The 15,459-nt window shown below is 41.7% G+C and overlaps 1 protein-coding gene across 1 annotated transcript in view; it reads left to right on the forward strand.

Annotated features, from left to right (window-relative positions):
- The window catches only part of LOC115619178 (Y+L amino acid transporter 2-like), a 57,896-nt gene extending 46,533 nt beyond the window's left edge, over positions 1-11,363 (forward strand). Inside the window, exons 5-9 of the mRNA XM_030511225.1 lie at positions 2,088-2,191; positions 2,850-2,946; positions 3,201-3,350; positions 3,919-4,102; positions 11,269-11,363. Coding sequence (XP_030367085.1) covers positions 2,088-2,191; positions 2,850-2,946; positions 3,201-3,350; positions 3,919-4,102; positions 11,269-11,363 — 630 coding nt within the window. The remainder of the gene's footprint in view (positions 1-2,087; positions 2,192-2,849; positions 2,947-3,200; positions 3,351-3,918; positions 4,103-11,268) is intronic.
- The last annotated feature ends 4,096 nt before the right edge of the window (positions 11,364-15,459 follow it).

The raw sequence follows: 15,459 nt of genomic DNA on the forward strand, positions 1-15,459 counted from the left end.
GCCAACCAGCTGGCCTTGGACATTGCTGAAAGAGAGATATGGCCAGTACTTGATGTCTATATTGACTCATGGATGGTGGCAAATGCCCTGTGGGGGTGGTTGCAGCAGTGGAAGCAGAGCAACTGGCAAAGCAGAGGGAAACCCATCTGGGCTGCTGCATTGTGGCAAGATGGGACTCATTTCCGGAACAACCTCATAGACACTTGGGCCAAAGAGCATGGCATTGAGTGGGTATATCACATCCCCTACCATGCACCAGCCTCTGGGAAAATCGAACGGTACAATGGGCTGTTAAAAACTACCCTGAGAGCAATGGGTGGTGGGACTTTCAAACACTGGGATACACATTTACCAAAAGCCACCTGGTTGGTCAACAGTAGGGGATCTGCCAACAGGGCTGGCCCAGCCCAATCAGAACTTTTACGTACTGTAGAGGGGGATAAAGTTCCTGTGGTGCACATAAAGAATTTGTTGGGGAAGACAGTGTGGCTTATTCCTGCTTCAGCTAAAGGCAAACCCACTCGATGTGTACCTCAAGGGGATTTGATTTTGGGGGAAAACCGCCAATGAACTCAATTGTACACTGTTGCCTTCTCTATAACACTTTTATAGCCCACCAGCTAGATATCTTCAGGTCGCCAGCAATTGACCCTGACTTCCCTCCGATCATCACCTCAACAAAGAATGAATTTTGAGGAAACCAGATGAGCTCAGCAGTGACCAGACGAGTTTGGCGGTGTAATCAGCAGGCAACAACCCAACACTACATACCGTCCCTCCTGCCCTGAAAGACTATTACAAGAGATGGAGCCTGACATCATGGACTGGATGAGTAAAAGAACTGTCGTGGTTTGAGCCCAGCCGGTAACTCAGAACCACACAGCCGCTCACTCACTCCTCCTCTTCTTCCTCCCCCCACTCCCGGAGGGATGGCGAGGAGAATCGGAAGAATGTAACTCCCACGGGTTGAGATAAGAGCAGTCCCGCATCTAAGGTATAATACAAAACCACTACTGCTACCACCAATGTTAATAATGATTAGTGAAATAACAAGGGGAGAGGATACAATTGCTCACCACCTGCCAACCGATACCCAGCCCGACCCGAGCAGTGATCTGGGCCTTATGGGTAACTCCTCCCGGTTTATATACTGGGCATGACGTGCTGTGGTATGGAATACCCCTTTGGCTAGTTTGGGTCAGGTGTCCTGTCTCTGCTTCCTCCCGGCTTTCTCTCCTCCCTGGCAAAGCATGAGACTGAGAAAGTCCTTGGTTGGAATAAACATTACTTAGCAACAACTAAAAACATCGGTGTTATCGGCGTTGTTCCCAGGCTGAAAGTTAAAAAACACAGCACTGCACCAGCTACTAAGAAGGAGAAAAATGACTGCTATAGGTGAACCCAGGACACTGTGAAACTTTGATGCTCCTGGCATCTTGGTTTCAGAGCTCTATGGTGGAAGGTCACTGCAGTTGGCCTGCAGTATTGTCTAGCAACGCTAACAAATGACTGCTAATCAGATACTTGCTCTGTCATTTGCCATGTTGTGAGACGGAGCCCAGAGGCCCTGCTGGTGGAGCTAAAGGAAAAGATGTTGCTTAGGAAATTGAGAAAGAAGGAAAATAAAATAGATTCCTAGAATCTAGGAATCTACAATATAGAATCTACATTAGGAATAAACAGTAGGTGTGATGGTGGCTATGTTTGTCATCTGCAGTATGGCACTTTTTGAATATGTAAGAATATTTTTGTCCTTTATTCTCTGTAGTCACTATGTTCCACTTGAGATCTGTAGTTCAGTTAGATAATAAAACATACTAGGTTTGGTGAGAAAATTCTAAAACCATTTTGTTTTCCTTTTTGAGCAGAAAATGTGAGTTCAGGTGGTTGGCTAAAGAAGTTTGTGCTTATTTAGAATCCATAAATAAATAAAAAAGCTGTGTGATTCTTTGTACTGCATTATGGATTGTCCTTACAATAATACTATTTTTCCATACAAACTTATTACAAAAGCTCCGATGTCATTATTTTATGTATGCTTTGTTGCAGATATTTTCATGTTTCCTTTCTCTTTTCCCTTTCATCAGACATTTGCAAACCAGGTATTTGGTATCTTCAGCTGGACAATTCCCATTGCTGTAGCCTTTTCTTGTTTTGGTGGACTTAATGCTTCAATTCTAGCATCATCAAGGTAGTGCATACCTCTTTCTGTTTGACAAACGTTTGCAAGTATTTTTACATGTTACTGTTATGCTCATCTATTTATGAGTGGCAAAAATAGTTTTGTAACTGAAACTATAATGAATAGCCACAATAAAATAACAGACCTAAATAAACCTCTGTGCATGTGTACATACACCCATAACACTGCCTTACTTCCCCAAAGCATTCCTAACTGTATGCAGAGTACAATTAAAGATCAAATGAATATTGTCTGTGTGGTGAGTCCTCAGGCCTTCTGATTATTTGGATTGAGCTATCTTCCATTTTACTTTATACAGTAATTCCTGCAAGTTCTTGTTTTCAAATGTATTTACTTAAAACTTACTAACTTTTAAAAATCAGTATCTTTAAGGTTTTTTCCAAGTAAAAGATTTTAAAAGTTGCTGCTGTTATTAAGCTGCAGCCAAAAAGCTTATGATACAGTATAGAAGCTTGCCTCTGAGCACTGATTATGGATGTGACTAATGAGAGTTTTAAATAGATTAATTCAGGCATTTTAAGATCCTTCCTGTCCATTGAATGTATGTATGATTTTGACTGGTATTGTCCTTTTGATTTTTTGCAATACATTGTCTCTCATCTGTGGCCTCAACATCTGTTTTCTGTTTTGGGTTTTTTTTCCCCAGGCTATTTTTTGTAGGATCTCGAGAAGGTCACCTTCCTGATCTGTTGTCTATGATCCACATAGGCAGGTTCACACCTGTGCCTGCACTGCTCTTTAATGTAAGTTACTATTGCTTTTCTTTTCAGCTGTTCAGATGTGACTATAGGAATTATTTAAAAGAAAACTTAAAAAAAAATCATGAGAGAACTTCAGATTTACTGTCATCGAGGTGATTTCTGAGAGAGTGATTTTTTGAGGCATAAAATCATGCCAAACACCAAATTGTGTAAGGTGATACTTTAATGCAAAAAGCAGCATAAACAATAAGTTTCAAACTTCTGATGTTCATCTCACTCTTGTTCTTTTCTGACAGTGTGCTATGACCCTTATTTACCTGGCTGTGGAAGATGTCTTCAAGCTTATTAATTACTTCAGTTTCAGTTACTGGTTTTTTGTTGGTCTGTCTATTGCTGGGCAATTATATATACGTTGGAAGGAACCAGATCGACCCAGGCCTCTTAAGGTAGTATTCATTTATTACAGAATTGTTTAAAATACCTGTCTTCCACATAATGTAAAAGTACTGTCTAAAATCTAGACCATACATGTTATGTCTAAAGATTACAAATTGAACAGGACATAAAACGACTTCCATTTCATATTTTGCCATGAAAGCTAGCTTGTCCGCTAGATAGATAAAAATAAGTGATTGTTGTGATAGTGTATGTACTCTTATTGACCATTGGTTCAATCAGTAGCCCTTCTCTCTTGTCAACTGGAGAATGTCTCAATAGGCTAATGTAGCAGTTGTTAGCCTTTTTTCTTGTATTTGTAATCTCTAATTAGAAATGCTAAAGTTAATTCTGTCAATGTGGACCACATTTAGCTCTGGTGTTTCAGTTCAATATCTGATCCTCTTACCACCTTCTCATACTTTAACTTGATACTCTGCACGAAAAAGTCATTCTTGTTTCCTGAGTTTTATTGGATTTTTCTAAAAAATTCATGCTGCTATACAGTTTCTGTCAACAGAGCAGAGTTATCATACTTGATTACTTCTGCAATAACATTCTGTTGTTTTCTCTCTCCAGCTGAGTGTGGCTTTCCCAATAATATTCTGTATATGCACAGTATTTCTGGTGGTAGTGCCACTCTATAGAGATACTATAAATTCATTGACTGGAATTGCCATTGCTTTATCTGGAATTCCAGCCTTTTTCTTGGGAGTCTATTTACCCGCATCAAGGAGACCTCAGTTTATCAACAAGATTTTAGGTAAGTTTCTTTGTAGACAGAGGTGTTAGGAAAGAGAGAAAAGAGGGAAAATATTAAATAAGTGAATCTCAGTTTGTTGATGAAAAAGCCTGTGGTCAGATGACCCCAACCAGCAGCTAACAGCAGCTAATTACCCACAGAGCCACTTGCTCACCAGCACCACCACCACCACCACCCCCCCAGCAGGATGAGGGAAAGAATAGGAAGAACAAAGGTGAGAAGACTTGTTAGTTGAGATAATGACAGTTTAGTAAGTAAAGGAAAGAGGGGAAGAAAACCTGCTGCTGCAAAGGCAATCACTTACCACTTCCCACAAGCAGATGGATATGCAACCAGACTCCAAGCAATAGTCACCTTGGAGGACATCCTCCCAATTCTTCCTCTACCCGTTTTTATATCTGAGCATGACAATATATGGCCTGAAATATCTCTTTGCCTAGTTTGGGTCAGCTGTTCTGGCCATTTCCCCATTGAACTTCCTGCCCATCCCCATCCTGCTGGTTGCAGGGAGGGCAGAGTGGGAGGGGAAAAATATAAAAAGCCTTGATACTGTGCAAGCACTGTTCAGCCATAGCCAAAACATTGATGTGTTACAACCCTGTTTGAGCCACAGATCCAAAGCACAGCACCATATGGGCCACTATGAAGAATGTTAACTGCATCCCAGCCAGACCCAGTAAAGGGGTATAGTGATTTTTTATATATATATGTATATGTTTTTACACACAGATTTTATTTGCTGTATATTTAAAAGACCATCCACTTTGTACAGATTTTGTCCTCATTTTTTATACATTTCTCTTTAATCAAGTACATTAAAAGTCTTTTTCTTAAGCAAAGTTGTAAAAGGGCTGGACATGGGTAATGCAAGATGTCTGTCTTTACTGAATTTGTTGTTTGAAGACATAGAGGTTTTACATCAGTCAGATGGAATTTTACTTTCTACTGAATTGCTGAAGTTAAATTATACATTTTTCTCCAGCAGTGCACAGTTGGTATTGTTACTATGTGAGAAAACTATGATGAGGGATGTGGAAAGGAGGGTTTATAGCATAATGCTAGAATGCAACAGGATGTGGTGCTGCTGCAGCTAGTGAATATGTAAATACTCAGTACTCTTGTCACTTTCCTGTGTACTATACGTTTTATTTTTTCGTTCTACCAATTTTACACTCTTAATTGTAGAGAAAAAAGATTTTACTTCAGTTACTCATGGACTAAGGAATGATATCTCTCTGTGTGTGTCTATATATATATATGAGACAAAAAGCAATGGTATATTGAAAAATGTGGGATCTGAGTATGACGTGAATGGTATGGAATAAGGGGTGGATACTGTCCTGGGTCCAGCTATAAAAGTTATTTTTCTCCTTCTTAGTAGCTGGTGCAGTGCTGTGTTTTGGCTTTAGTCTGAGAGCAGTGCTGATAACACACCGATGTTATAGTTGTTGCTAAGTAATGCTTACCCTGATTAAGGACTTTTCAATCTCTCATGCTCCGCCAGTGAGGAGGGGCACGGGAAGCCGGGAGGAAGCAGAGACAGGACACCTGACCCAAACTAGCCAAAGGGGTATTCCATACCACAGCACGTCATGCCCAGTATATAAACTGAGGGGAGTTAGCTGGAAGGCCCAGATCGCTGCTTGGGTCGGGATGGGTATCGGTCGGCAGGTGGAGAGCAATTGTATCCTCTCCCCTTGTTATTTCCCTTATCATTATTATTACTGGTGGTAGCAGTAGTAGTTTTGTATTATACCTTAGTTACTGGACTGTTCTTATCTGAACCCGTGTGATTTAGATTCTTTCGATTCTCCTTCCCATCCCTCTGGGAGCCAGGGGAAAGAAGGGGAGGAGTGAGCGAGGTTCTGAGTTACTGGCTGGGCTTAAACCATGACAGTCCTTTTTTGGCACCCAACGTGGGGCACGAAGGGTTGAGATAATGACAGATCTGACCAGAGTGTGTCTAATCGTATTTGTGATAAGCATTCATTGTTTCGGATTAATAGTCATTAGTCACAATGTTGATTTATTTGCTCTCAGAGTTGTTGTGTTTGATCTCAGAGTTTCAGCATGTCATATCTTACTTGCAGCCAGTATTTGCTGTTTTAGTGTTTATCGGCTTTGGGGCCTGGGCTAAGGTTCTTGTTTCACTGTACTTTATGGTAAGGACGTATAATACAATAGAATCGTTGATCATGAACCTGGTCTAGCATGCGTTCTCAGTGTGGTCATCACCTCTATACTTTGGGAGGCATATAATGGGAATTTTTAGCAATTATACATCTTTTTTTTTTTCTCCTCGGAGTGTCAGCCTATGAAGGAGACATTCCCTCACACCCTCCGCTCCCCCACCAGGCTATTTACAGTAGCATTTGAGAGTTCTAAAGGTTTTGGATGGACTTTGGATACCACTGAAACCTGTCTCCTACTTTTGCTGGGGATCAGCATTTTGCCACAAGTACACCATGTGTTTTACCCACGGCCATACCACCTTGAGAACGCTCTATTTTGTCTGATCTCAAAACTTAAGCACGGTCGGGTTCCAGTCTGGTCTAGGTTTAGACGACGATCTAAGAGGGCCACCAAGAGATTTTCCCTGAGGCTGGACAGTTATGAGTGGCAGGGTGTGTGGGATAGTATGGGCAAGTATCTAGGCCAGTGACAACAAGTGTCAATCGCGACCACAACAGTGCACCGGCAGCAATATCACAACAACCGAGACTCCCTGATTCCCATCCATAAGCTGATCCGTAGATTGGAGAGCCAAGGAGTGATCAGCAGGACCCGCTCACCCTTTAATAGCCCCATATGGCCAGTGCAAAAGTCTAATGGAGAGTGGAGACTAACAGTAGACTATCGTGGCCTGAACGAAGTCACACCACTATTGAGTGCTGCCATACTGGACATGCTAGAACTCCAGTATGAACTGGAGTCAAAGGCAGCCAAGTGGGATGCCACAACTGATATTGCCAATGCATTTTTCTCAATCCCTTTGGCAGCAGAATGCAGACCACAGTTTGCTTTCACTTGGAGGGGCGTCCAGTACACTTGGAACCGACTGCCCCAGGGGTGGAAACACAGCCCTACCATCTGCCATGGATTGATCCAGACTGCACTGGAACAGGGGCAAGCTCCAGAACACCTGCAGTACATTGATGACATCATCGTGTGGGGTGATACAGCAGAAGAAGTTTTTGAGAAAGGGAGGAAGATAATCCAAATCCTGCTGAAGGCCGTTTTGCCATAAAACGGAGTAAGGTCAAGGGACCTGCACAGGAGATTCAATTTTTGGGAATAAAATGGCAAGATGGACGTCGCCAGATCCCCACAGATGTGATCAACAAGATAACAGCAATGTCTCCACCAACTAACAAGAAAGAAACACAAGCTTTCTTAGGTGTTGTGGGGTTCTGGAGAATGCACATCCCAAATTACAGTCTCATTGTAAGCCCTCTCTATCACGTGACCCGGAAGAAGAATGATTTCAAATGGGGCCCTGAGCAACAACAAGCCTTTGAACAAATTAAATGATAGTTCATGCAGTAGCCTTTGGACGAGTCTGGACCAGGCAAAATGTGAAAAATGTGCTTTAAACCTGTCGTGGTTTAGGGCGAGCAGGTAACTCAGAACCACGCAGCTGCTTGCTCACTCCCCCCGCTCCCAGAGGGATGGGGAGGAGAACTGAAAGAATCTAACTCCCACGGGTTCAGAAAAGAACAGTCCAGTAACTAAGGTATAATACAAAACTACTACCACCTCAACCAATAATAATAGTGATAAGGGAAATAAGAAGGGGAGAGAATACAATTGCTCACCACCTGCCGAGCAATATCCAGCCTGACCCGAGCAGCAATCTGGCCATCTGGGTAACTCACCGCAGTTTATATAGCGGCATGTCGTGCTGTGGTATAGAATACCCCTTTGGCTAGTTTGGGTCACGTGTCCTGTCTCTGCTTCCTCCCGGCTTCCTGTGCCCCTCCTCACTGGCAGAGCATGAGACTGAAATGTCCTTGATCAGAGTAAACATTACTTAGCAAGAACTAAAAACATCAGTGTTTTATCACCACTGTTCCCAGAATAAAGTACAAAACACAGTGCTGCACCAGTTCCTAAGGAAAAAAATGACTGCTACTCCTGAACCCAGGACAATATTGCAGAGGGGGGAATGGTCGTACCTGGAGCCTCTGGCAGAAGGCTTCAGGGGAGACTCAAGGTCAACCCCTCAGCTTTTGGAGTCGGGGATCCAGAGGATCCAAAGCCAGCTCTGCTCCCACTGAAAAAGAGATACTGGCAGCCTATGAAATGGCTCGAGCTGCTTCAGAACTGATTGTTGCTGAAGCATAGCTCCTCCTGGCACCCCGGTTGCCTGTGCTGGGCTGGATGTTCAAAGGCAGGGTCTCCTCTACACATCATGCAACCGATGCTACATGGAGTAAGTGGGCCGCACTAATTGCACAACGAGCTCGAACAGGAAATGCCAGTCATCCAGGAATTCTAGAAGTCATCATGGACTGGCCAGAGGGCAGAGAGTTTGGAATGTGACCAGAGGAGGAGGTGATGTGTGGTGAAGAGGCCCCACCATATATTAAACTGTCAGAGAGTGGAAAGCAATATGCCTTGTTTACTGATGGGTCCTGCCATATTGTGGGAAAGCATTGGAGATGGAAGGCAGCTGTATGGAGTCCCCTACAAAAAGTTGCAGAAACAGGTGAAGGAAAGGGTGAATCAAGTCACTTTGCAGAGGTGAAAGCCAACCAGCTGGCCTTGGACATTGCTGAAAGAGAGATATGGCCAGTACTTGATGTCTATATTGACTCATGGATGGTGGCAAATGCCCTGTGGGGGTGGTTGCAGCAGTGGAAGCAGAGCAACTGGCAAAGCAGAGGGAAACCCATCTGGGCTGCTGCATTGTGGCAAGATATCGCTGCCCGGGTGCAGAACCTGGTGGTGAAGGTACGCCACGTAGATGCTCATGTACCCAAGAGTCCGGCCACTGAGGAACACCAGAACAACTAACAAGTGGATAAAGGTGCTAAGACTCAGATGGACTTAGATTGGCAACATAAAGGTGAATTATTTTTAGCCCGGTGGGCCCATGACGCCTCAGGCCATCAAGGCAGAGATGCAACATATAGATGGGCTCGTGATCGAGGGGTGGACTTAACAATGGACACTATTGCCCAGGTTATTCATGACTGTGAAACATGTGCTGCAATTAAGCAAGCCAAGCAGTTAAAGCCTCTCTGGGATGGAGGACGATGGCAGATTGACTATATCACACTCCCACCGACCCACCAAGGCTAGTGCCATGTGCTTACAATGGTGGATGGCTGGAAACGTACGCTGTGCCCCACGCCACTGCCCGGAACACTATCCTGGGCCTTGAGAAACAAATTTTGTGTCAACATGGCACCCCAGAGAGAATTGAGTCAGACAATGGGACTCATTTCCGGAACAACTTTATAGACACTTGGGCCAAAGAGCATGGCATTGAGTGGGTATATCACATCCCCTATCATGCATCAGCCTCTGGGAAAATCGAATGGTACAATGGGCTGTTAAAAAGTACACTGAGAGCAATGGGTGGTGGGACTTTCAAACACTGGGATACACATTTACCAAAAGCCACCTGGTTGGTCAACAGTAGGGGATCTGCCAACAGGGCTGGCCCAGCCCAATCAGAACTTTTACTTACTGTAGAGGGGGATCAAGTTCCTGTGGTGCACATAAAGAATTTGTTGGGGAAGACAGTGTGGCTTATTCCTGCTTCAGGTAAAGGCAAACCCACTCGTGGGGTTGCTTTTGCTCAGGGACTTGGATATACTTGGTGGGTAATGCGGGAAGATGGGGAAGTCCAATGTGTACCTCAAGGGGATTTAATTGTGGGGGAAAACAGCCAATGAACTCAATTGTATGCTGTTGCTTGCTATATAACACTTCCATAGCCCATCAGCTAAATGCCCATCTCCACTACTCTGGGCTTTGAAGAGAAGATACGTGCTGTCATGACCATTAGCAGATAATAAAAGTCATGAGAAACCTGACAGCAGCAGCTGAACTGTCCTCAGGTCACCATTGACTGACCCTGACTTCTCTCCAATTATCATACCAACAAACGATAAACTTATGAAACCAGACGAGTTCAGTGGTGTCATCAGCAGGCAGCAATCCAACACTACACACTGTCTCTCCTGCCCTGAGAGACCATTACAAGAGATGGAGCCAGACGTCATGGACTGAATGAATTCAGCAAACTTTATAGGGTTGGTGCATGGACTAAAGAATGCTATCTCTCTGTGTGTGTCTGTGTGTATATATATATATATGAGACAAGAAGCAATGGTATATTGAAAAATGTGGGATCTGAGCACGATGTTAATGTTATGGAATAAGGGGTGGATACAGTCCTGGGTTCAGCTGTAGCAGTTATTTTTCTCCTTCTTAGTAGCTGGTGCAGTGCTGTGTTTTGGCTTTAGTCTGAGAACAGTGCTGGTAGCACAGCAATGTTTTTAGTTCTTGCTAAGTAATATTTACTCTGGACAAGGACTTTTCAGTCTCATGCCCTGCCAGTGAGGAGGGGCATGGGAAGCCGGGAGGAAGCAGAGACAGAACACGTGACCCAAACTAGCCATAGTACTGCACGTCATGCCCAGTATCTTAACTGGGGGGAGTTACCCAGAAGGCTCAGATTGCTGCTTGGGTGGGTCTGGGTATTTGTCGGTGGGCAGTGAGCAATTGTATTGTGCATCACTCATGTTTATTGTTTTTTTTTCCTTTTCCCCTTTTAGTTCTGTATTCTCTCCCTTGTTTCCTTTATCATTATTATTATTGGTTGTAGTAGTAGTAGTTTTGTATTATACCTTAGTTACTGGACTGTTCTTTTCTGAACCCGTGGGATTTACATTCTTTCGATTCTCCTCCCCATCCCTGCGGGAGTAGCAGAGGGGTAAGAAGGATGGGGAGTGAGCAAGCAGCTGCATGGGTCTGAGTTACCAGCTGGGCTTAAACCACGACAAAGACAATATTCTGTATTAACTTTTATCATTTGTTTTTCTTAAGTGGTGTGGCAGCATTCTTGACAATTAGTTTTCCTTAGTCAGATGCATGTTGTGTAGTTCAAGTTTAGTTACGTGGCTGTTCTGATTTATCTCAAATTTTCTATGCAGGTACAGTCACACTAAGCGTGCAGCTGCTCTGTTACTGTGTTCTAACAGAGATGGACCCAAGTGAAGGAAAGAAGTTACAAATCAAATCCAACTAAAATTTCCAAGCCATTACAAGAACAGGAGGGAGGCTAATGTAATTATGACAACAAAAGGGAAGAGGTGAAACTGAAAAAAAAATAGGAAAACCGTTTCCATTGGTCTTTCAGAAACACTGAAAATGTACTTACTTGCAGTTGGATTCCACACAGATCATGCCCTCGCCTCACCCTTCTAAACTGTGGCATATTTTCAGGGCATGTTTTCATTGGATATTGATTACCTGCTCATTTCAGGCACACAAGCTATTCGTCAGTACTGTTCCTTATTCAGAATTGTAAGAGTTAATGGATCAAATTAGATTTCTTCAGAACCAGGTGGTGAAGTAATGCATTTGTAAGTTAGACTGAAAACCCCTTTGACTCAGAAGACCAAAAGTCATTTCCAGCTTAATTGTGATTGGATGCTTGCATGAAATTATTTGCTGTGCTATCTCACTTCTGATCATAGAAGACAACTGGTTACAACAAACTACCTTATTAGTCATTATTAGCAGAAAAATGAAATAAAGTTGTGCTACATTATTTAAAGACTGAACCAACCTTTCTCCCTTAAAGATAAGTATTTTATTCTATACACTATGTGGAAGCATGCTATCTGACTGGCAAGGATTTAATCAAGAAAGCACCTTGGCACCAAAGATTTGATTAACGTTTGATGATTCTTTCCTGTTAGCTTCTTAGCACTTGGTCAACTTCTGATAGGCTTTATGAAAATTTCAAAATTAAAATGGTGTTTGAAGCTTGTAAGCATTTGTTTCTGAACTTTTTCAGTGAGCACATATCAGCAGTGTTACCTCAGCAGTCACAAAACTCCCTTTCTAAATTTCACAGAATAAACCACTTTCTTTTTTTCTTCTACAGCAGAAGTTCTGTGGCAGCAACTGTATCTTGAAAGCTGAACCTAGGACACAAGGAGAGAAAATAGGAATAAAACAGAAATAAAAAGTATTATCGCAATACAGACTGATGCTAATTAGTAGTATTTGTAATTCCAAAGCCGTAAGTCTAATATCAGGACACTTTGATACTGAATTTTGTTGCAGCAAAAGAGAAGATGAAGCCAGCCTGTTTGGCTAGCAGAGCGAGGTACACTTCAAAACTATACCTGGAATTCTTACCTTAGTTCAGAATGTTTACCTCGGTTTACCTGAGTTTGTCCATATGTGAAGTTTTTTGTGCATTTAAGTTGAACTAAATCTTTTAATCACAAGATTATGGATGAAGCAATGCACACTTCAAATGCTGCACCACATTTGCATCAGCCACTTGAATAATAGTGAGGGTATTTGGATTCTTGCACTGACTCCCTGATCAAGGTTGTCTTAAACAAAAAGCTACAGATAATGGCAAATCGTAGTAGATGGTGAGGACTAACATAAAACAGGGTCTTGGGCAGTCTTCATGAAGCAGCATAGGGATTGTAAATCCCTATAAGTTAAAATTCTAGCTGAGGAACTTTGTGCCTAGTTGGCATGTAAACATGTAGGGTCTTTCAGTATTTAATGAAAATTAGCATTTACTTATTATAATACAGTTTTTAATCTTGCATATGATTAGAATTAATTCAGTATCTGAGTTGAGACATCTGTCCAGTAGGCAAGCATAGCTTTAACAGGCTAGGGCTGTGGCATAGGTTAACAGCAGTATTAAGCTTTCTGTAAAACCAAGGAAAAAATATTTTGCCTCCACTACCTTGACATCACCAGCCAGAACTAATTTACCTAAAGTCCTTGTTGCAACCTACAGCTCATGAACGGCATTGATCTAACATCCTATTAGCTATTTTTTACAGACTCAAGTAGGAGAGTGCTGAAATACTTTGTGTGTCCAAACAGGTAAGATGATAAAATTAAAGATGTATAAATGTAAATTAAAATACTGACATTGCTTCAGCTGTACCAACTCCTATGATCTTTAAATGAGTAAAGAAAACTTAGTCAAAAATTCTTTATTTACAATTTAAATGTACATATGTTGTTCTACTCCAATAGCAAAATTACTGGAGAGAGATCCAGCAATAAAATGGACAGGTCACAAGGCATTTTATATGCTCAAACACTTGCAAGGAAAGTAACTTGAAACTCAGGAACAAATACAATAGAAAGCACTAGGACAGAGTGCCCTTTTCCAGGACCTCCACTTGCCACCACGGCAGACACGTTGATCTTCTTGTGAAACCTGGCACATCATTAGTCATGACCAGAAGGGCTGCTGCCAACAGTACTTTCATATATAATGTGGATGCTTGGGCATGCAGCTTTAAAAGAAACAAGTTCCTTCAGAACTTCAGCATCACAGAATGGGCAAAAAAATATTTTAAAGCATATAGTATCTTTTGCTTGGTACAAAACTTTGTAATGTCAAGTGGCCATATTCACACCCATCTGTTTAATATCTAGAAGCTGAAGCTGGCTGCTCAGACAGTAAAAGGTTTTGTCATTTACTGGAGTCCCAGTCTTGTATCTAATCTCAAGCCTAGTCAGTAAGTGTTAGGCTGAACAATGCTAGTCACCAACAGTTTCAGAAGGTCACATGGGCAAAAAATTTAACTTAAAACTCATCCATGTAAAGACTGGTTTCCTACTGTACCAATGAGCACAACTTTTACGGAAAAGTGGTGTTCCGGGGTTTTTTTGGTTTTGTTTTTGGGTTGATTTGTTGTTGGGTTTTTTTCTTTTCTAGTTTAGTTCAAAATTCTTTCAAATATCTATCATCAGCAGCTGTCTGGATTTTCAGTTCTACTGCAACAGTAGAATTTCATCTTCAGTATGCATTTAATCTTCAAAAAAGGGCTGTTAGTATGAATCCAAATCCTGGATCTCATCATAACCAAATTCCTGTAGAACCTCTTGTCGGTATTTGTTCCATGTTCTTCTGTAACATTGGTCCTCATCACTGCATTGGTCCTCATCACTGAAGCTGTCTTCAGACTCTTAAAAAAAAAATAAAATAAAAAATGCATCAACACTTTTAGATCGTTCCTTTTTTTTAGTTAAGCAATTAGGTCAATCAGACTACTTTAAGCTTCTTGAGTAACTAACAAATACAAAGTCTGAACGACTTCTGTATTAAGTGAGGTTTGAACTGTGCATGGAGTGCACTGGGAGTTAAGAAAGCAGAGGCACTATTTCACAAGCATGGGGAACCAAGTCATCGATTCCTTCTCAAAACAAGCAATCCTTTGCAATTGCAGCAGCCTGCAATGGAGTTCTCAATTTTGACTTTGACTTTGCAAAAACACTAAGAGCCCTCGTAGTTCCAAGACAGATTATCCTTCTCTAAGCAGATTTAACCCATTACAAGAGCCAAACACTACCCCAGCAGTGCTCACTTAGTTGCTTTTTTAGAGATGGCATGTAAAAAGGATGAGATTTATACATGCACAGCATGAAAGCAAACAGTGTTTGACAGGCATGCCTTTTTCTCCATCACCATCTTCCTCAGGTAAGAATTCATCTTCATCAGGATAATCATTGCACCAGTTATTTTTGTCATTTTCATCATCTTCATCTTCATATATTTCCCCTGGAACATGGCCATCATCTACCTGCATGTCAACACAAAAGATAACATTCACTATAAATACAGACACTTGGCATTATGCTGGTTTTCATCCACCTATACCACCCTGTACAGATAATAAAGAGCCAAGAGATACTTGTCTACGGCATGCATAAGTAATTCTGCAGTTGCACAAAGGGCACTGCAGAAACATTTGTGTTGTCAGTATATTCACCATAACACAGCAATCTGCTTTAGGTGAAAAATCAGTTAAGTCATAGAATCAACTAAGTCATGCATTTACTTCAGCATTTAAATGCTAAGGTTAATGTCTAAATTAATCCTATTCACTTCAGCAGTAGATCAAGGAAAATAAAAAGTAGCTTCAGGTTCCCGACCTGCAAATCTATTGATCACAGTATCTATACAATGAAAGATTAAAGCTTATATTTAACTTCCTAACTCCACAGCCACTGAAGGACAATTCTATTGCAAGAAAGTATCTCATATTAAGATTAAAGTCAAGTCCTCAAATACTGGAAAAAGTTGTGTGTGTCCCCTTGCTCTTTTTTTCACTTAACCATATTTACAA

This window comes from Strigops habroptila, chromosome W (assembly GCF_004027225.2).
Source record: "Strigops habroptila isolate Jane chromosome W, bStrHab1.2.pri, whole genome shotgun sequence".
Taxonomy (NCBI): Eukaryota; Metazoa; Chordata; class Aves; order Psittaciformes; family Psittacidae; genus Strigops; species Strigops habroptila.